This window comes from Impatiens glandulifera, chromosome 2 (genome assembly GCF_907164915.1).
Source record: "Impatiens glandulifera chromosome 2, dImpGla2.1, whole genome shotgun sequence".
NCBI classification, from domain to species: domain Eukaryota; kingdom Viridiplantae; phylum Streptophyta; class Magnoliopsida; order Ericales; family Balsaminaceae; genus Impatiens; species Impatiens glandulifera.
In genome coordinates, this window is record NC_061863.1 from 12,919,640 (window position 1) to 12,941,477 (window position 21,838).

The following is a 21,838-nucleotide window of genomic DNA, read 5'->3' on the forward strand; positions in this document are numbered from 1 at the left end:
TTTGATTTATTTAATTTAGTTATAGAGAGTTTTTAAATAATTATAATTTTTTAATTGTCTGATATTTTTAATAATTAATTTGATTTATACAACATGGTACCAAATTATTTATTAAATATTAATCTCACACAATATGAATATTTTAAAAATAAATTGGTTGATTGTTCAAAATTTATAAAATCGGGGGTAATGCCTAAATTTTTTTATTCAATTCTCAAATAACATCGAGACAAATATTGAAAAGATTAATGTAAAACTTTTAAGGAACATAAAATCCTCATATTAATTGTTTATTTCGATTAAAAAACATACCAAAAAAAATAAAAAAAATTGAAACTCAATTAGAGTTGGTATTAAAATAACACTGTATCATTAAATAATAATTTATTATAATAATTTTAACTTAAAATTATAATCCAAAACATATCAATTTCATTCTCAGTGCTTAAGCTTATAATTTTATAATTTTATAATTTGATTGAATCACTTTTTTTTTTCAATTTCTCTCTTTTTTACATATTATATTATTTTTAAATTATAATTTATTCTTTCACATTTTATTTAATAATCAAATAATTATATATACTTATTAAATCAATTATTTATATAAAATTATTTTTATAATAATAAAACATAAATTTAATTCCATATATCTCTCAACTTTATTTTTATTTATTATTTAAAATAATATAATATTATTTTTAAAAATAATTAATTATAATTTTTTTTTATAGATAATTATATATATATATTAGTTATTATTCAGAATAAAAAGATTAACAATATTATATTTTAGTTTTAATTGTTAAAAATGATTAATATGAGAATGAGTTTCTAACTTTTTTTTATTTATTAAAAATTCTTTTTAATCCTATTATTATCATTTTAAATATTAAATTTATTAATTCATAAATTAAAATAATAAAATATTATTATATTAAATTAAATTTTAAATATATTTTTTTTTCTTAATTAAATCAAATAACATACTATTTGATATTATTAAACAAAATCTCAACCAAACAAACTCGATCACAAGTTTTTAGATGTAATTTTTGTTTTATAAGAAAATTCTTTTATTTGTTTTTTATTAATTAAAATTTAAAATTATATATTAACAAAAAAAGTATAAAATTGAATATATTAATATAATTTATTTTAAATAGATTATTTTAATATAATTTATTTTAAATAGATTATTTTTTAATTAAAATAATTTATTAAAATTTAAAATTAAGTTAATAAAAAATATATATTTAAATATATATAACTTATATACAATATTAATTATTAATATAATTATGAATAATATTATAACCATATAATTAATTGTGTAAATTAATTATAATGAATTTAAATATTTAATATCTAATATTTTTTATAAAGAATTAATTCTTACTAAATGTATATAAAAAAAATAAAAATAAACTTATCAAGATAGTTACAAATTGTTATAAGTATTTGGGTTAAACCGTTAAATTTAAATGAGCTACAAGTTCTATGCCTGATTAAATGATTAAATGATTAAATGTTTGAAACCTTTAAATCAGAAATCATACTTATTAATGATCCGAACCTTAAATTTAGAAACAAAGCTAACAACATCAGGCATTGCCTGGCAGGCAGTGACCTGAGTAGAGTGAAAAATTATCAACTTTTACAAACATCTTTGCTAGGGGCATAGACAATCCTTAATAAACACAAAAGTAGGCAATGACTCCAACATCAGGAGTGAAGATTTGTCTTTGATTTCAGCTCCTCTACCCGAGCGCCGACAACCCCATCGACAATAATACCTTCCTTAACAAACAAGAATGTCGGCATTCCATCCACTCTAAAATCAATAGAAACAGTCTGCATATATACATAGAACAGATCTTTAAGAACAACAGATTAAAAGAAGAGATGAATCGTCTTAGATTACCCTGAGTTCATCAACGTCAACTTTGATGAAGATAACTTGAGGGAATTCTTTTGCTAACTCAGCCAGAACTGGGGTGATGAGACTGCACGGGCCGCTCCATGTGGCAGTAAAGTTAATCACCACCTTCAATCCAAAAGAAAAGGAAATGGTCTGAATGATAATGATAAATCGAAAATTTTCAGAATCAATTATAAGACCTTAAATAAGAAACCCATTAGTCTGAATCGGAGAAACATATCAAAGATCTTAATTAAGAAACCCTAGAGAGGACTACCAATTGATTTGGTTCATTGCTCCTTTCCATATAATATTCGAACGCATCGAGGCTGTGGCAGCCGATCACTTGTCCTTCTTCTGAAGAGGCCATTTCTGAGTGAAATCTTTGGATTGAAATAAGGACATATTAGCTTAGCCGATTCCATTTATAAGGAGATAGCCTTGTCTGTTCGGTTTCAAGGGAATATAATAAAATTATAACATATTGAAAATTTATATATAATAATATCCTTAAATATTTACAAAAATGTCTTTACTTCTAAGAAAATAATTTAAATTATAATCCAAAAGTTAACTCACTTTTTTTTTTTTAAATGACTTTTGAAATTATTTATTTGCCTATTAGCCTAATTGTTATTTTAGGTTTAAAATTAGATCGTTTTTATTTAACGAGTCTCGAATTTTGAATTTTATCGTATGAGCAAAATTTTAGTTATTTGAGACTTTTTTAAAACTAACAAAAACATATCTTCGTATGATTTTCATTTAAACAAGATTTAATAAATGTCTACCTACTTAAAATATTGTTATATATATTTATTGAAATAATAGGGAAAACACCTCTAAGTTACTATCATCTTTATTTACAGTCTACAGAACTATTCATTTATAGAACTCATTAAAATATAAATTGTGTATAAATATATATATATATATATATATATATATATATATATATATATATATATATATATATATATATATATATATATATATATATATATATATATACCGGATTATTCGAAATCTAAAAAATCATTGGAATCAGGCATGACAATCTGTACCCATATGCGGAGACTCCGGAGAGGGACGCACGTAACCCACCCCAGACCTTTTTAATTTGTTTACTACTATTTGGTTGGTTGAGATTTGAGGAAGAGAGAAGGGTTGAGATATTATTAGATCTTGTTTGATTTTTGTTTTATTTGAGTTTTGGATTAAAAAAAATTATCTGATTTAATTTTTATAAAAAAAAATATTTTTTACAAGTTTAATAATCATTTTATCCTTTAAATATATTAAATAGAAAAATGAGAAAATACATTAAAGAAATGGTATTTTATTATTTCATGAATTAAATCAACGATGAAATTAATTAATGAAATAAAATGTGAGAAAATATTGGATTATGGATAAAATTTCAAATAAAATGTATTCATTATTATCATTTTGTTAATAGTTTGTTTAATTGTGATTATTTGGAATAATAGTTTTTTTTGATTTGTTTGGATGATAGTTTGTTTTAGAATTTGATTGACATGATTATTTGAGTGTTATTATAATTTATGAGTATTTTTTATTTCTTAAATTATATTTATTTATTTTATGTACAAATAATATTTTACAATAAATAATAATTTATTTTTTAAATAATTAACATAAAAGTATCACTATTAATACATATTTTAATATTTATAAAATAATAATATTAATTTTTTTTTTTATCTGTTTGTTAGTGTTGTAATTTTTTAAATCACATTCTTGTATTATTATTTTTTCTTTCACTTTATCTGAAAATATTAAAAAAATACAAATAAAATAATAATAATAATTTTTTAAGCTCACATTAACTATAATTTTGAATAGTCTCTACGGTAAGGTTAGATGCCTAACCGTCGGGTCCTAATCCGCAAAATAAAGAAAAATTTTGGGTCACAATGGGATTGGTCCGAATTGGGTTGGTCACAAGGAATGAACTGATAAAAGAAGTACCAATTTTTTACTTTTATTCTTTTAGATAAAATTTTAATATTTTATTTTATTTTAAAACGTAAAAATTCCATATTTTTTAATATAATTTATTTTTATAAATATTTTTGTCTCCAATTCATATCGATTAAATTAGTAAGACGTAATAATATGGGCGTAATATTTATACGATTAATAATTACAAATTCATTTGAAAATAAAGTTAATTTATAAAATAAACGTGTTTTAAAATTTCGGTTTAAATTTAAATATAAAATAAAATTATAAAACAAATGATCCTTAAAAAAACCTTTTTTTTTATTTTTGATCAAACAAATGACATTTTCTTTTAAATATTATAGTTATTACTCAAATAAACATGAAATGTATTTAATAACAAATGTCATAAGAGAAAAAAGAATTTAATTATATTTATGTTATATTAAATAAATATAATAATTTTTTATTATTTAAAACAAAAAAAATAACATAATTTAGTTTGTTAAAGAGTATATGTTTGCATATAGTGACTTAGAAATTAAATTTATTTGATACTATTATTTTTTAATTTTCTCATCTAAATGTCCGCGTAGGAGGAGACTCTAGAGTCTAGACGCCCGCTTAACTGGCCTTACCCTAGTGTATGGCCTAAATGTATGCTTAATATTCGTCCAAGGTCAAATTGAAATAATTGTTGGAGACTCAAATAGATATGTAAGTATAATCACCAGTGCCGTTTCTGAGATTTTTTAGGCCTTAGGCGAAAGCACGAAATTGGGGCTCTACGCATAAACTTCACTTGTGTTTCACCGTTGATCTTCAATAACCTTCCAATATCTACAAAGATGCAACATAAATTGTCAACGAAAGTGACTTCTTCTTGCATTTTTAGATGCAAAATCATTGATAATTGTATCGTAATCAATATATTCCAAAAAATCTTTTTCAATGCATAAAATAGAAAGTCCATTCAATCTATCTTTAGACATCGAAGATCTTAGATAATTTTCCAATAATTTTAACTTAGAAAAACTTTTTTCAGCAGAAGCTACCGTAACAGGCAATATTAATAAAATTCGATATACAATAGAGACATTAGGATAGCAATCTATTGACATTACAAAATCAAGAATTTCAGCAGCGAGCATATCCAAACTAGGTAAAGCAACTTATAGTATTTTTAGTTCAGAAAACAAATCACTCAAATTAACATCACACGTACTTTCATGAGAAAATACATTACAAAATGTGCTACACTTTTCGGCTTAACCACACAAATACACAATCTCAAAACAAAGTATAAAAATAAATAACAATCAAACCCTGATGTTGAATTTTCACTTTTAATGGTTAAACCTTACCTCAAGGCTCAACCCAGCGAAACAGAGACACCGTCGAAATTATTTTGTTGTCGGTTTCGTTGTTGGTTTCGTTGTGAGTTTCGTTGTCGGTTTCATTGTCGATGTAGGATACAGAGACTAAGAGAGACAGACAGTGAGACAGACAGTAGGGTTTTCAATTTTTTGTTCTGATAGTGTTAGTTTGTTTCTCTATTTGGGCTATAGAGCCATGGGCCAAAAAATCTAACACAATAAAAAAAATTAAAGAATAAGAAACTAAAAATTCTTACTAATACCTAGCATATATAAAAAAAAATGGGCCCCTTTTTGGTCCTAGGCTGTGGCCTAGGCTGCCTACCCCTCCGGGTCGGGCCTGATGATCACTTATATGTTGTTCTATATCTCAATTTACTTACGAAATTGATAACATCATGTATATTTCTCTATCCTTTGAGTACATTGAAAAATTTATAAATTGTTATAACAAAGTTTTTCATATTCCTATTAACACCTATTCTAAGAGAGGAATGTTTTTATTGGGTCCACCTACTCTAAGAGAAATGTTTTTATGGGGTGCGAATAATTTAATTACTATATTTGTATACTTAAATATTTTGGTTTATGTTCTTACTTAATATCTATATATATATATAAATATGTACGGTCTAATTAGGGTCGGCCCTGAGGTAAGGCAACCTATGCAGTTTGTCATAGTTAAAACTGTCAAAATTTAGAATTTACGTAAAATCGTTAAACCATTGTAAACTCGGATCATAAACTCGAATAATAAACTTTACTTATAAATAAGGAAAAAAGCTCACTTAGACGTATGTACTTGTACAACTAGCTCACTTAAACGTATGTACTAATAAAAAGTCATTTAAACGTACGTACTATCAAAAATTGGCTCATTTAGTCTCTTTTAGTAACCATGATTAACTTTTATTTTTAAATTTATATATTTATTAATTAAATATTAATATATTTTCTCTCTTTCCTTTTCATTTATTATTTTATTTATCACTAATAAATGAACCCTTTATTTTTATCTTTTTTATAATTTTTTATTATTTTTATATGGGTATTTATGATTTATTATTTTAATTTTATTTTATATATATGAGCATTCATTATTAATTATTTTAACTCTATATTTTATATATTTTTTATATTCACATTAATTATTAATTATTTTAAAATTATTTGATCCCAATAATTGAATATAACAATGAAAATTCTTTCAACAATAAAAATCCTTCAAACACAAAAATAAATTAATTAATAATTAAAAATTGAATAATAATAAAAACTCATTCATCAAACACTAAAAGAGTAATAATCAAATATTAGACAAAACAATTCCTTTACTAATATAAGTCTGAATAAAAATTAAATAAAAAATTATTAATTTCATTTTTATTTATATTAAATTAAATAAGAAAAAAATCATTTTTCATTTTTATTATATTAAATTAAATAAGAAAAAAATCTTTCAAAAAAATATTACAGTAAAACATAAAATTCATAAATAAGTTGTTAAATTTTTTAAAAAAAATGAGAATTTAAGAAATATGAGAAATAAAAACTAATAAAAAGAGAAGATGAAATATAAAAGAGAAATTAATATTAAAATAATAAAAATTTTAAGAATAAAATAAATTACCTAGTTTAATTAATGAAAAAGAAGGAGAGAGAAAATATATTAATATTTAATTAATAAATATATAAATTTAAAAATAAAAGTTAACCATGGTTATTAAAAGAGGCTAAATGAGTCAATTTTTGATAGTACATATGTTTAAATAATCTTTTATTAGTAGATACGTCTAAGTGAGCTAGTTGTACAAGTATATACGTCTAAGTGAATTTTTTTACAATAATCTTTTATTATTACATACGTCTAAGTGAGCTAGTTGTACAAGTATATACGTCTAAGTGAGTTTTTTCCCTATATTTTATTTAATATTCAACTAATCTATATAATATATTTTATTTAAATTAGTAAGAATTTACATTGAAAAAATTAGTATAAGAATAAAATTATAATTATTATTTATATATTTTTAATTTAAAATATATTTTCAATATTTATTAATAAAAAAACTTAAAATCTATAATATTTAATATATGTATATATAAAATAGAAATTATAATTTTATATTTAATCAACTTTTAAATAAATATCTATATTATATATATAATATTATACTTTTTCCCTAATAGACTACTCCACCCCAGACATACTCCATAGGTTTCGTATTATTCTTTTCCATTCACTTTTCTTTCTCTCATGATTTGTCTAACTGATTCAATAATAAAAATAAAAGAAGTTAAGTGTAAAAATATTAACTAACGATTTATTAAACAGTTAATTAGTTAGTAATTGATTAGTTAGTTTGGTTAATTAGTTAGTATTGAACTCTTATATAAGGAAGATGTGTAATTGTTTGAAAACAAAACTTTCAATAATATAATTTCAATTTAAACTTATTCTTCAATATTTTAACATGGTATTAGAGCGATTTTGATCTTGAAGTCAAACCGCTATATTCCGCTATCTCTATCGGTGACTTTCTCGCTACCGGTAGATGATTTATTCATATGAGTTTTATGTAATACTTGTTGAAGATGATGAACATGATCAAGATTGCTGATGAAATAAGAAAAGAGTTTTCGGTAGCAGCAATGTCTTGCATTCTAATTTTCCAAAAGATTTCTTTGGAACTCAGGACCAAGATCACCATCTCGCTTTGGAACTCAGGGCCAAGATCACCATCTGCATCGGCTCAGCAGACGTTGAACAAGGTGCAAAAAAAGAGAATGGATACAATGATGGGACTCGTTCAAAGGGCGCAGAAGCAAACGACGTCGGCAAACAAGACTGTCATGAAGGGCTTCAACTATACAGGAGGAGGGTTCTCTTGAAGAAGGCTTGTAAAGGACATTATTTGATTTCAGCGATTTCGAGGGTCGCTCCTCCTTGTTCTTCTGAAGCTGGAGCTTTCTTCTCTATGCGTACGAAACTCAATAAAAAAAAGATTCAAAGAAATTGAAGAAGAGTAGAAGTAATGTCAACTTTGATCCACCCGAGAGCAATGCCATCGATACCGAATGGTGGGATAACTTCTGGCTCAAGAACAATGCACTTCCAGGTTTAAAAGTACCTTCAGACGAGATTGACGGATTTAAGTACTTCTTCCGAGTATCGAAGAAGACATTCGAGAACATCTGCTCACTCGTTAGAGAAGATCTAGTTTCTCGACCGCCTTCCGGTTTAATCAACATAGAAGGAAGACTTCTTAGTGTTGAGAATCAAGTCGCGATTGCCTTAAGAGACCTAGCCGTCAGAGCTTCATTCAGAGTTGGCCAGTCCACATTTTCTCAACTGACATGAAGATTCATCAAAGCCCTATAAAACGAGCAAGGCACCATCTAAGATGACCGGATCCTGACAGAGTCAAAGAAATACAATATGTATTCGAGGAATCATTCGGCTTGCCCAACTGTTGTGGAGCTATTGATTCGACTCACATTGTCAAGACTCTCCCCTACAGTTGAAGCTTCCGATGATTGGTCTGACCAGATGAATAACTACAGCATGTTCTTACAAGGAATCATGGATAACGAAATGAAGTTTCTCGATATCATGTCAATCCCTAGGCTACTGAAATGTTCAGGTTTCTATAAACTATGTGAAACTCATCAAAGGTTGAATGGGAAGGCGATATTGTGCTGTCTAATTTTGGGTAGTGTAAATGGAGCAAGCTGAATTGGGCTGGCTGAAAATGATGGCTACATGATCGTAGCTCGATGTTTCATCGACTTATTTTGTCAAGGTGAAACTTTGTTTCTACTACGTTTCTCCTTGAGTGGAGAATGTAAAAATAATAACTAACGGTTTATTAAACCGTTAATTAGTTAGTAACTGATTAGTTAGTTTGGTTAATTAGTTAGTATTGAACTCCTATATAAGGGAGATATTAAATTGTTTGAAAACGAAACTTTCAATAATACAATTTCAGTTTACACTTCTTTTTCAAAATTTTAACATGGAATTAGAGCAAGAATACAGACTAAGAAGATCAAGATGAGATTCTTCCTGCTGTTTCTGAAATAAAGGTAAAATTGGAATTGAAACCAAGAAGTAGCCATGACAGAAGTTCTTCACTCCTCTCAATTTTCATCCCCTTCTTCATTAACGTGCGCTCCCTCTTCTTCCCCTGTCATCAACAATGAAGTGGAGAGAGTTGAAGAGATGGAAGAAGTGGATTCTAAGGTTACAATTGTTGATAATGGGGAAATTAAGGAAAGTGAAAGGGATCAATTGTCTTTGTTAGCCCTTCTTCTTACTCTTTTCAGGAAATCTTTGGAGAACTTTCTGGAGGAGGGATGGAGATTGGTTGGCCGACTAATGTGCGCCATGTCGCACATGTTACATTTGATAGGTTCAATGAGTTCTTAGGTTTTCCAGATGAGTTTGAACCAGAAGTACTCAGAAGGGCACCCATCGCCAGCACAACTGTCTTTGGGGTTTCCACATAATCGATGCATTTGTTTTTTGATACCAGAGGAAACAATGTGCATGTAATACTTATTCATTTGTAAAGGCGTCTTTATGCTCAAGGTGATCTACAGGCTGAAGGTATATTCAGAATAAACGCGAAAAACAACGAGGAGGAATACGTTAGGGAACATCTTATTAGAGGTGTGGTTCCACAGGAGATTGACGTTCATTGTTTGGCTGGTCTTATCAAGGCTTGGTTCAGAGAACTCCCAACTGAGGTATTGGACTCTGTTTCGCCTGATGATGTAATGTAGTGTCGATCCGAGGAAGACTGTGCTAATCTTGCGAGGCTTCTTCCCTCAACCGAAGCAGCTCTACACGGTTGGGCCATTAATCTTATGGCTGATGTTGTCGAGATGGAACATCCCAACAAGATGAATGCACACAATATTGCTACGGTTTTCGCACCAAACATGACGCAGATGGCAGATCCGTTGACGACATTGATGTATGCAGTGTAGGTGATGAACTTCCTAAAGTCACTTATAACAAAGACACTACGAGAAAGGGTAGAATCTGATGTAGCAAGTGTACCGATTTCTTGTACAGATCCATCGGACGAGAGTGAAAATTATAGCCCTTCGCAGCCGTCGATCATGATCCAGGGCCTTTAAAGTGCGTCTGAATGGAACGAACTTGGAAACACCACTAATGGGGAAGGAGGGCACAGTTACTCGACCACTTCCATGGAGGAATCTTATGAAGAATGCGATTCTCCTAAGAAAAAAAGAATTTATCGGGCAATGAAATGTTGTGAAGGATACTGTAAATGTGGATGTTGTTCAATTACAAGATAAGGAAAAGGGGATTACTAATTTGAGTCTTATTAATTAACTGCCTCAAAGGATTCAAGATGTGGATAAAGATTCTTTTGCGATCATTGAAAAAATAGATTTTTCGACATAATTCGTCAATACCAAAAAAAGAATGCTAAATGGGCTTTCTTTGAACAAAAAAAACAAAAGCTGCAAAGGTTGAAAGCTGGTGGCTAATGAAGAAAAAATAATTCATGATGATTGTTGTGGATTGGACTAACGAAGATTGAGCTATCTATATTGGGTAGTTCGGAAAAAATGAGGCTTGCTGAATTGGGCTTGCTCGGCTGTCTATGTTGGGTATCTGGAAAAAAAATGGAGCTTCCTGAATTGGGTTTGCTCGGCTGTCTAAATTGGATAGCTAAAAAATTGAAGTTTGCTGAATTGGGTTGGCTGAAGACGATGGCTGTATGATCGTAGCTTGATGTTTTATTTACTTGTTTTGTTAAGGTGAAACTTTGTTTCTACTACGTTTCTCCTTGAGGGAAGGATGTAAAAATAATAACTAACGGTTTATTAAACCGTTAATTAGTTATTAACTGATTAGTTAGTTTGGTTAATTAGTTAGTATTGAACTCCTATATAAGGGAGATATGTAATTGTTTGAAAACGAAACTTTCAATAATATAATTTTAGTTTACACTTCTTCTTCTTCAAAATTTTAACATTAAGATCTACATAGATGTCTAACCGATTGAATAATGGAGAAATTTTTTTGAAAGATCGATGAGAAAGTAAGATCGGTGTAATACCATTATAGTAGATTTCAAGAGTGGGAAAAAAAGATAATATCGACCCATATTAATGATTTTACCGAGTTTGACGATTTCACCAAGTTAACTTGCGATTTCATTACGATTTTGTTCACATCCGAGTTTATTTAACTCGTGACTCAATCTCTATAAGTTAACTTACAAACTCGAACGAGTTCACGAGTTGACTCACGATTTTGACAACATTGCTCACGACGCACTCGTCTTCCTAACCCAAGGGACTCAATCGTCTAGGCCCAACCCAAAGAACATTCTAGAATCATTGTAAAAAGCATACCTTATATTAACGAGCCATTAAATGTGGTAGTTGGTTAATACGCCATTAATGTGGTAGTTGGGGGAGAATAATTGTAGTTAGTCCTATAAATACCTTAAATGTATGTCTTTGTAAGTATAAAGTATTCAAGTAATAAAATATTACTAGCATTTAGCCCGTGCATTTGCACGAGTAATAATATAAAAACCCGTAAAAAATATTATGGATAACATTTTTAATTTTTTTTAACCGTTTTAACTTTATGAGTGTGTCAATCCACAATCCGACCCAAGTATCTATTTACTCAACATCATTATATATTAGTTAGTTAAAAAATTGAATTTATATTAATGTTAAAACATCCCGCGTTCATCAAATTTGGTGTTGAATTTAAAATATAAAGTCTTAGTAGCTTAGTTGGTAAAAGGTTGTACTTATTTTTGTTAGGTTGCAAGTTCGAAACATACCTCTAACATTTTTAATTTTATTTTTAACCGTTTTAAATTTAAAAATGGGTCAACCCACAATCCGACTCAAGTATTCAAATTAACTAGAGCTCTCGACCCGGAAATCCGGACACTTTAAAAATTAAGCATCATTATATATATAGAATAATTAGTCAAAAAGTTGAACTTATATTAATATTAAAACGTTCCGCGTTTATCAAATTTGGTGTTGAGTTTAAAATATAAAGTTTTAGTAGTCTAGTTTGTTAAAGAGTTGTACTTGTTTTGTTAGGTTGTAAGTTCGAAACATACCTCTAGCATTTTTAATTTTATTTTTAACCGTTTTAAATTTAAAGGCGGGTCAACCCACAATCCGACCTAAGTATCTAAATTAACCACAGCTCTCGACCCGACAATCCGGACACTTTAAAAATTAAGGATCATTATATATACTAGTATGAAACCCTACGTTGTACGGAAAAAATATAAACGAAATTTTTATAAAATATTTAATTTAATAAAAGAGAAAATATTTATATGAAGAGAAAATATATAATATATATATATATATATATATATAATTAGAGAAAAAAATAGAAAAAATAAATTAATTATTATTAATTGTTTCATAATATAAGTAAATTGTATAAAAATAAATAAATATGTAATAATATATATATATATATATATATATATATATATATGATAAAAAATTTAAAACAAACTTTTATGAACAAAACATTTTATATACATATAAACATGATTTAATTTAATAAAAGAGAATATATTTATATAAACAAATAATATATAAATAATTGTAGAAAACTTATGTAAGGAAAAATATATTTATATAAAATTAATTATGAAATATATACATAATGTGAGAAAAAAAGAATGATTGATTAAAACTGAAAATAATAATAATACAATACATACCAAAAAGCTTGATTTAATTTAAATTATTGAAAGCAAAATAAAAATTTAAGTTAACACAATATTAAACAAACCTTCATAAAAATAAAAATAAAATGTATAAGTCTAGTATAATTTAAGATATCCTATATTATAATAATAGTTAATAATGTATACTAATAAAAAAAAATAACTTCCATAAAATGAAATTAAAAAATTGTAAAATAAAAAATAAAAACTAAATTTTCTGTCTTTTTCGTCCATCTCTTCAACAACTTTGTCTGCTGCTCCTCCCTAATAAAATTTAATTAATATATAAAACACATTTCAAAAACCTAAATAAGACATTAAAATAGATAATAAAAAAAATAATTTATTTGATCAAAAAAATTGAAAAAGTACCTCTTTAATAGCTTTGTTTGAAATTGATGCTCCTCCCTAATAAAATTTAATCAAATATATATAAACGTTTAAAAAATCTAAATAAGACATTAAAATAGATTAAAAAAAAACAATTTATTTGATAAAAAATTGAAAAAGTACCGCTTCAACAATTTTGTCTGAAACCTGTCTAAAAAAATTTCAAAAATATTTTTATGAGTTCAAGATGCAATCTTTTAACAATACCAAGTTTAAGAATGAAGAAGTTTATAAAACCCATAAGGAAATATGTATATGAGAGTTATAAATGAGGTTGATAATAAATTATAAATTTATTAATAATGAGAGTTACAAATCTTTAATTAAATGATAAAAGAGTAATTATAATTTATAATATAATTTACTAAATTATTATATTTTATTTTTTGTAATGCGATTAAGTTGACATAAGTCTATTATATAAATATATATATATATAAATATATATATATATATATATATATAATAAATTATAAATGTATATATAAATAAAAATTATAAACCTTTCATGTTAAATGATAAAAGAGTAATTATAATTTATAATGTAATTTACTAAATTACAATATTTTATTTTTTATTAAATCAATGCTATGTTTTTATTTTTATATTAAATAGGTTTGATATGTTACATGATATAATTTAAGAATGATGAAAAGAAACCTACAAAATCACAAATTGCATTTCTATGGAGGTTAACAACTTGATCCTTCTCTCTTATGCAGGAACTTAAATGAAATGAAGTTCAAAATTCTTTAATCTGTACAATAAATATTCACCTATAAAACATATATATATATTCTTATAAAACCTGAATTATAAATCATAATATTTATCAAGTTACTTCTTATTTTTCCTATAAACACAATAAGGATACACTTTCATTCAAACAAATAATGAAGCTCTTTTGAAACAAAAAAAAACTTCAGTGAACTGAACTGAAATTTGTTTGAGAGAGTGTTGATTAATATACAATATTTCTAGTAAATCCAACAAAATATACATATAAAAACAATCCAAAATACTTCATCGACAGAAAACCCTCCAGCAACTGGTAAATGAGAATTGAAATGGAGCTAGACAAACATACTGATCCATTTCATAAAGCATGGTAACAATAAGAATAACATATGAACAATTATCACAACTTACTAATAAGGTAAACTTACGTCATATCAGAAAGTCGACAATTTTTTGGACTAAGCTTAATTGTCACTCCATCGACGTTTAAAATAGGTTCACCAATCTGTTAGGATCTAGGTCGCGGCTGGGGGACCGGGGTTGAGCCGGTTAGCGCGTTTCACTCAAAGGGTGGTAATTAATCCGGTTAGAGATTAACACCAGAGTTTCAATACTACACAAACTGTCACAAACCCTTGAACCAGGTTCAAGCGCGGAAGAGGTTTGTTTCAGGTTGAAGCAGCACACTCACGAGATAGGCAGAACCGGTTTAGGATAAGACAGGTTTGGAAGTTGCTGGGTCGGTTTTGGATCTTAGTGATTCGGTTTGGGTAGTGTTGAATTGGTTATAACGGTGTAAATGGGTTAGTATAGATTGGTTAGAATGTAGAACCGACATAAAGTAAATAACAAGACAGGTTTTTATGGATGTTCGGAGATAAAACTCCTACGTCACCCCTTCCTCTCGAAACCGCGAGAAGGATATTCACTAAGGAATACAAACACAATCCGATCGAGACTTATTTCCTGCTCGATAACACCCGTACAATTTTAACCGAAATTGTAAATACACACTTCAACTTAGCACTTAAGCTTTCTAGAGATAGAATACACTCTTATCAATTGTAAATTAATTGTCCACTATGTCCCGCATTTACTCCTCTTCAGCTCCTCCTTTTATAGGTGAAATGTGTCAACGGTCACATTTCATTTCCTTGAATTTGATTGGTTGAGCAGAGGTTCAGTGATTCAGACCTGGCGGTCAACTTTTCAGACCTGGCGGTCTGTTCTTCCAGTATGTAGGTCAAACCGGCTAGGTTTGTCTTTTACTCAATGTGGTAACTGTCGGTTAAACAGTTGTCTGTACTTGGAAGATTGCCTTTCTGATTTATCCTGAAGTGGAAAGATCTTGTAGGACGGTTTTCTGCAGCCTGCAGACTTTCCTCAGATTTGTATGAATATGGAAATGTTCAGTCTGTTCCTTTGGTATCATTCTCAACAGATACCCGAAGTATCTTTTTATGCTGGTCGGTTATGTGTGTTAATCGAATGACCTTCCGGTTATTCCTTGGCTTCTAAATGACCGACTTTCTAGTGTTTCCGGCCTTCTTGTTTTGACCGATCTTGCCTTCTTTGTGCGGTCATGTTTCTGGTCAGTTTAGGTGTTTGACCGGTTGAGTTTCTTAACCGGTTTAGTGATTTGACCGGTCCGGTTGTTCCTGCATAGGAAATTTATTTGTGTTAAGTTCTATTTAACCGGTCTAATTTTATTTAACAATTTCTCCATTTTGATTATTTTATTTAAAATTATCAAAATCATGTAAGATTGCAAATATATGCCGGTCTTGTTTTGTTTGGCCGGATTTTTGAAAACTGACTTGGGAGGATTTTTCGAAAAATTTTGAAAAATTCTATCTTTTATCTTATCAATTTCTCACTTTTTGATTATTTTAATTAAAATTATCAAAATGATGTAAGATTGTAAGTGTAGGCCGGTTTCCAAAAATAACTTTATATATATATAAATAAAGATAACCGCAAAAGGGCAGAATATTATATATGTAGAAACCGAAATAAACATAAGTGAAGATAGAAAAGAAAGCCCCTAGTTCAATCTGGATGGCAGGAAGTCTTCCATCAGGTCATCTGTTGGTTGTCCCTTAACCGGTTGAGCCGGTCTTGAAGAGGAACCTCCAGCTCCTGAGGTGTCCGGGAACGGTTGACCGACCGTTCTGACTGGAACTACATCGAAGACTCGCTGTCTTTTGGGTTGCGGCTCGAGATCCTCTTCGAATTCATCCTCGGTTTGCAAAGTCGGGTGGAGTGGTGGGTCAACAACCGTTTCGGTGATTCTGCCCAGCATCTTGGTGACTTGAGCCTTTCGTGAAGGAACTTTCCTTTTTCGTGTTGCCGGAGCCGAAGAGGAGGTAGCCGCCTTGGATTTCTCGTGAGTCTTTTCGTAGATGTGGTATGTTTCCTGTTGAGCCTTTAACCGGTTGGCCTCTTCGGCTTGTTTGGCCGCTATGGATTTTGCGATTCTGGATTTTTGGCCGTTAATATCCGTAAGCGTTCGTTGAAGTTCACATCAGACCGTGGTGCCTCCTTCTGTTTCCGCGTCTCTTTGTCCAGCGCATCTTGAAGTTCCTTAGCCGCCTGAGCGTTTGCCTCCTCAACCGCTTTATCGGCAACAAGCTTGGCATTCATCAATTCATTCACCTGTTCGGTGATCGCCTTGAGGTCAGCTTCAAGTTTGTCGTTCCTTTCCTCAAGACTTTTGACCCTGTCGAGTGTGGAACCGTCTTGGGCACCTGACCGCCCCAGGTCTTCATCGACCTTTGTAAGCCGTTGCTCGGTCTTCTCTTGAGACCGTTCCAACTCCACTACCCTTTGGCTGACCGACTTGAGGTCATCCGCCAACTCCGGAGTCATGTCCTTCAAGGCAATTGTTCGCTTAAAATGAGCGTCGTACCGAACATCGGCGTCACGGTGGTTGGTTTCGACCGACGTGATCCGCTCGTTTGCCTTGCCAAGATCATCCCTTGTTGTCTCGGCCAACTTGATTACTTGAACCGTGGCTTTCTTAATTTTCTTTTTCCACGGTCGAACCACGGTGTTGGCAAATTCGTTCATGATAGTTATGACCTTCTCTTCCGTAATGACCGGTTCTGAATCCCGGACTTGATCAGATTCAAGATTGTCGGTGAGAGGAGGCTCGGTCCTATCGTCGGTTATGTCGATCGTCTGATCCGCTGGAGGAGACTTATCGCCTGGATTCTTACCGTCACCGGTCTCAAGAGTTGGAGAGTGCGTTGTATCTTGCTGTTCGGGCACCGCTTCAAGCTGCGCCACTTCGTCAATGAACTCTCCTTTCTTGACCGCAAGTAACTCCAACACCAAGAGTTGTAGTTGAGACTTCGGTGTTCCTAGAATATACCTTTCTGTAAGCTTTCGAATATGTTCGACTAGCTTTTGTAGCCGAGCACGCGGTTCCACTATTGCGTGTCGGTCCAAGGCTTCGTTGGGATCCTTAGCTTTTGTTAGGCTAATGACGTCTTCCTCTATCTCTATCAACCTTTCAAATCTTTGTCCAGTGGTTAGGCCCGGTAGCATATGTTTGAAGAATTTGTCGCACCGGTACCGGAACCACTCACAGTATACTTCGGATGCCTCATGAACTTGCAGTTCGATTTCCTCCATGATTCTGCACACTATATTCTCGGCCACCTCCTGGTCGTTGTTATCGTGAACGTCTTCCTCCCTAGGGCCGTCCGCACCGATATCTTCATGTTCAAGACTGGCCGATTGTTCCTCTTCTATCGGTCCTTTTTCTTTACCGGACAGATTTTCTTCGGTGTTATGTGACGTCGTTCGTTCGGAGCTGGAGGCCGAATCGTCCTCATTTTGTGTTTCAGAGGGTGGATCCGCGAATTCTGTCGGTTGTTTGTCCTTCTTGCTCCCAGATCTGCCTTTTACCGGAGCCGGTTTCTTATTGGCAGACCTCTTCTTTCAGCCCTCTGTAGAACCGGGGGCTTTCTTCTTCTTTTCCAAGAATTGGCGAGACCTTATGATTTTGCTTGAAGGAAGAAGAACACCCGGACCGGTGTTAATGTTGTGGTGGAGCATTATCTTCCCAAGTGGGATGGCGTATCCCCATGACCGGGTGGAGTCCGGTATCACCATTTCCTTTAGGTTGTGGAAAATCTCCTTCGCCCAGTTAATATTTATGCCGTTTAGTAAACCGGCAAGCATCTCGATTTTTGCCTTGGTGAGGTTGTCGAAATTTCCCCCTCTCGCCTGGACCGACTTGGTGAAGATGTCACATAGCGGTATGTACTCCGGTCGCAGTGATGATTTCTTTCCGGAGACTTCTACAGGAACCGAGGTTGCCGAGAGAACCTGGCAAGCCGCCTCGAAGGTTTCTCGATCTAGATCCGTCGAGATGTTGTGTCCATCTGTTGGCAAGCGTAGGATTTCAGCAACCGACTCTTCGGTTATGTCGAACTGTTGACCGCCGACGGTTGCGGTTATGGTTCTGCCGGAGAGTGATGCGGTTTTAAAGAATTCCTCAACCGCTTCTTTGTATAGAACAAACGGACCGCCTAGGAAGTATTCGAGGCCGGACTCGGAAATCCGGGATAAAACTTGCTTTGCCGGAGCCGAACCGTTTTCTCTGATTTCTTCAAAGTCTACCTGGACGATATGTTTGAACAATGCGGAATCACGACCCATTGGTGATGATTGAGTTGATAGAGCAAGAAAGCTGTTGTGAAGAGAGTTTGAGAAAACTAGAGAGAGAAAGCCGTTTCGCGTAAGAATGAAATGAAATGGCTAAGGACCCTTTTTATAGTTGCGGTTTGGAAGCCCAACCGTCGCAAACCGTCCCATCACCTTTAGGCGGGAATTTTCCCTCCAAGTGAATTGGGCGGCAAACCAAGGGCGACAAACCGTGGGCGGAAAACAAAAAGGCGGCAAATCAAAGCGGGAAACCAAAGGCGGGATATTTGAGCGGGAGTTTTTGGGCGGAAAATTTCCCTCCAAAAAAAAAATTTCGAGTGGTCTTTTGATTTCAGTTTTAATGAGGCGGTCCCTTTTTCAAAGCCGTTTATGAAGTGATGTGAACTATTAACCGCGATTTATGACTTTAACCGGATTTTTTTAGTGAAGACAAAGTGATTTATTAATATCAACCGGTTAGTTAGATGGATATCCTGAATTTTGCAACCTCTGACTCGGTTATAAAACTGAAATAGAATTTTGTTGAAGAAGGAGTACATGATATAAACTGATTCATGAATCGGTTTTAGGAATAGGAATACATAAGAAATAAAAATATAACTTATGTGTTATCGACCCTTGAAATTTTTTCTTCCACTCCATCCATGTCAAGGATGTTTGAAGGAGATGCCGGTGTGCCCGGTCCAAATTCTGGGCGGTACTTGAGAATGAGCCGACTGATGTGAGGAGCATAACCGAGACCTTTCTTGGTCAGCACCATGGTTTTCAAGTTCTGGAAAATGAATGATGACCAATTGATAGCCGTGTTGCTAACAATGTAGGTCATCATGTCAAATATTTTCTTGGAGTAACGCTGATTCGGGGATTGACAGATGATAGATCGGTTAACGATCTCATAGAGGAGTTGAATGTGATGGGCAAGGCGAGTTTTCAGCCCGTAGTTCTCCACCGGTACATCGGTTCCGGAGAAGAATTCTGAGTAATCGGTTGCTGCACTTCCCACCCGGGTTGGGAAGTCGGAAAACCCTTCTGTAGGCAGGTTGAACATTTGAGAAAATTCGGCTTCATCCAGCCAGAAAGTGTGATCTCTCACTGTGGAAACAATGTAGTTTCCTCTTATGCAAGCACTTCTGAAGAAGATCTTGACATCCTCAAGGAGTATGGGACCGGATTCTTCGAGAAAGGTGCGAAGACCGGTGTCAACGAGGGATTCAAACATGACTTCCTTGGTTTCCAGGTCCTCATGTTCCATACATGAATCGAAATCGATGCTTAGGAAGTTGCCTAGAGTTCGGCTCGGCATGATTCAAACTTTGCTAACAGAAAGAGAGTTCAAGAGTTTTAGTTTTGAGATGTGTTAAGTTGATTAGAGGGTGACTCTATATATAGATCCGGTTTTGGAGGGAAAATATTAGCATTTAATGTTGAAGATCAGTTTTGTCTTATTAAGGAAGAGAATATTTATGTTTCCAAAGCGTATTGGGAAGAGGTTACTTTTGACCGATTGCGGAGCTCGAGGTAGGGATTTAGTTCAAAGGTAACCAAGTTAGTTGGATATTAATTACTCATGTAGTTGGGGGTTAAGAGTTACTTTTCATTAATGACGGATGTTACAATAAGCTGAAAAATAACCGATTGAAACCGAAGATAGCATAGACTAAGCCGAAATGATCATAAGAGAGTTGAACAAAGATATAACCGGTGCGTGCAGCAAAATGACCGGTTGTAAGAAAGAGTGACTTAATATCCGTTTGAGTTGGTGTGACCGTTGGAGTTGATGTGACGGTTCCTCCTCTTCCAAGCCTTTTCAAACCGCTCATAAAATGAGTCGGTGACTTCCTTGGTGAGGACCTAGGCTTGGTTCAATCCTTCGCCTGGACAGGTTGGGACTCCAAGCTCCAGAAGTAGACAACTTAGTTGAGGAACGAGACCGACTGTTCGAACGCCAATCATCCAGATTAGGACGTCGAACAACACCCTTGACCAGTTGACCGGTGTGCTAGTGGTTATAGCGGCCATGATGTTGAAAGCAGCGGTGCAGTATGTGTTGGTCACATCCCTTCCCAGGATGCCTCGACCGATCACGTCGTTGAGAAGCTGGTATTCAGCTTTCAACAGTGACTTGGCACCGTGGTCATCAACTGGCTGATTTGACCGGGAAAAGGCTAAGGAGATCTCGGCTTTTAGTTCAGCCGGTACATTGAGGTCGGTTAGCACCTGCTTTGGTAGGTCGAAACATCTTGCGAAGTCATTTTCGGTAAAGTCGAATACAATCCCTCCCACTTTTGACTGAATGTGTGTGTCAAAGTGAGGGGTACCACGAAAAACCCTAGCATTGTAGAAGAATTCCAGTACTGATTCAGAATAGATGACATGTTTGTCATCTAGAAAATATTGGAGACCAGTATCTTCAAGTGACTTGATCATCTTGAAGATATCATTGTGTTCAGTACTTAGAGCAGATTTGAAATTCACTTGAAGGATGTTTGGAAACTGAGACATTTTGTCTTAGTGAGAGGATGGGTTATAACTTGTGATTGTTTTGTTTAAGGTTTGCTTAACTTATTTACTAGTGGAGAGAGGATCTTATTATCCAATGTGTCACAAGTAATAATGTCTATTAACCATAGGATAAAGGATTTTGCATGAAATAGGCATATCTACAGCCTAGGATGTTGGTCATAGACCTGGACCATGAAAGATATCAAATCTTCACGTCTTTTGAGGTGTGACCATTTTACTTTGAAAAGGTAATTTTTCAAGACAGATAAGTTTAAACGCAGGTAAGTATTCCACTTTTGTTCGAAGGCCAAATGATCTGAGATAAACTATTTCTGAACCGGTCAGTTATCAGTTGTTCGTCCCGATGCGGTTATTTGGTGCATGCACTAAATAACCGGTCGGTTTACTCTGACTGATAGACCAGGCGGTTCTTCCAAAGATACCTTGGGAAATTTGGAATCCTACAATTTAGGAAGAACTACTGGTTTTGTCTGTCCGAACCGTTTTCC

The 21,838-nt window shown here is 32.3% G+C and overlaps 1 protein-coding gene and 2 pseudogenes across 1 annotated transcript; 2 read left to right on the forward strand and 1 right to left on the reverse strand.

Annotated features, from left to right (window-relative positions):
- Nucleotides 1-316: 316 nt before the first annotated feature.
- On the forward strand, nt 317-8,998 carry LOC124924363 (annotated as a pseudogene).
- On the reverse strand, nt 1,726-2,341 carry LOC124925690 (thioredoxin H-type 1-like). Its single transcript, XM_047465762.1, has 3 exons — nt 2,199-2,341; nt 1,925-2,047; nt 1,726-1,854 (listed from the first exon to the last, which is right to left on the reverse strand). The coding sequence occupies exons 1-3, from the start codon at nt 2,289-2,291 to the stop codon at nt 1,726-1,728; spliced, it is 345 nt and encodes a 114-aa protein (XP_047321718.1). The 5' UTR covers nt 2,292-2,341.
- A 375-nt stretch (nt 8,999-9,373) lies between the features above and the next one.
- Nucleotides 9,374-10,407, forward strand: LOC124924364 (annotated as a pseudogene).
- Nucleotides 10,408-21,838: the final 11,431 nt, after the last annotated feature.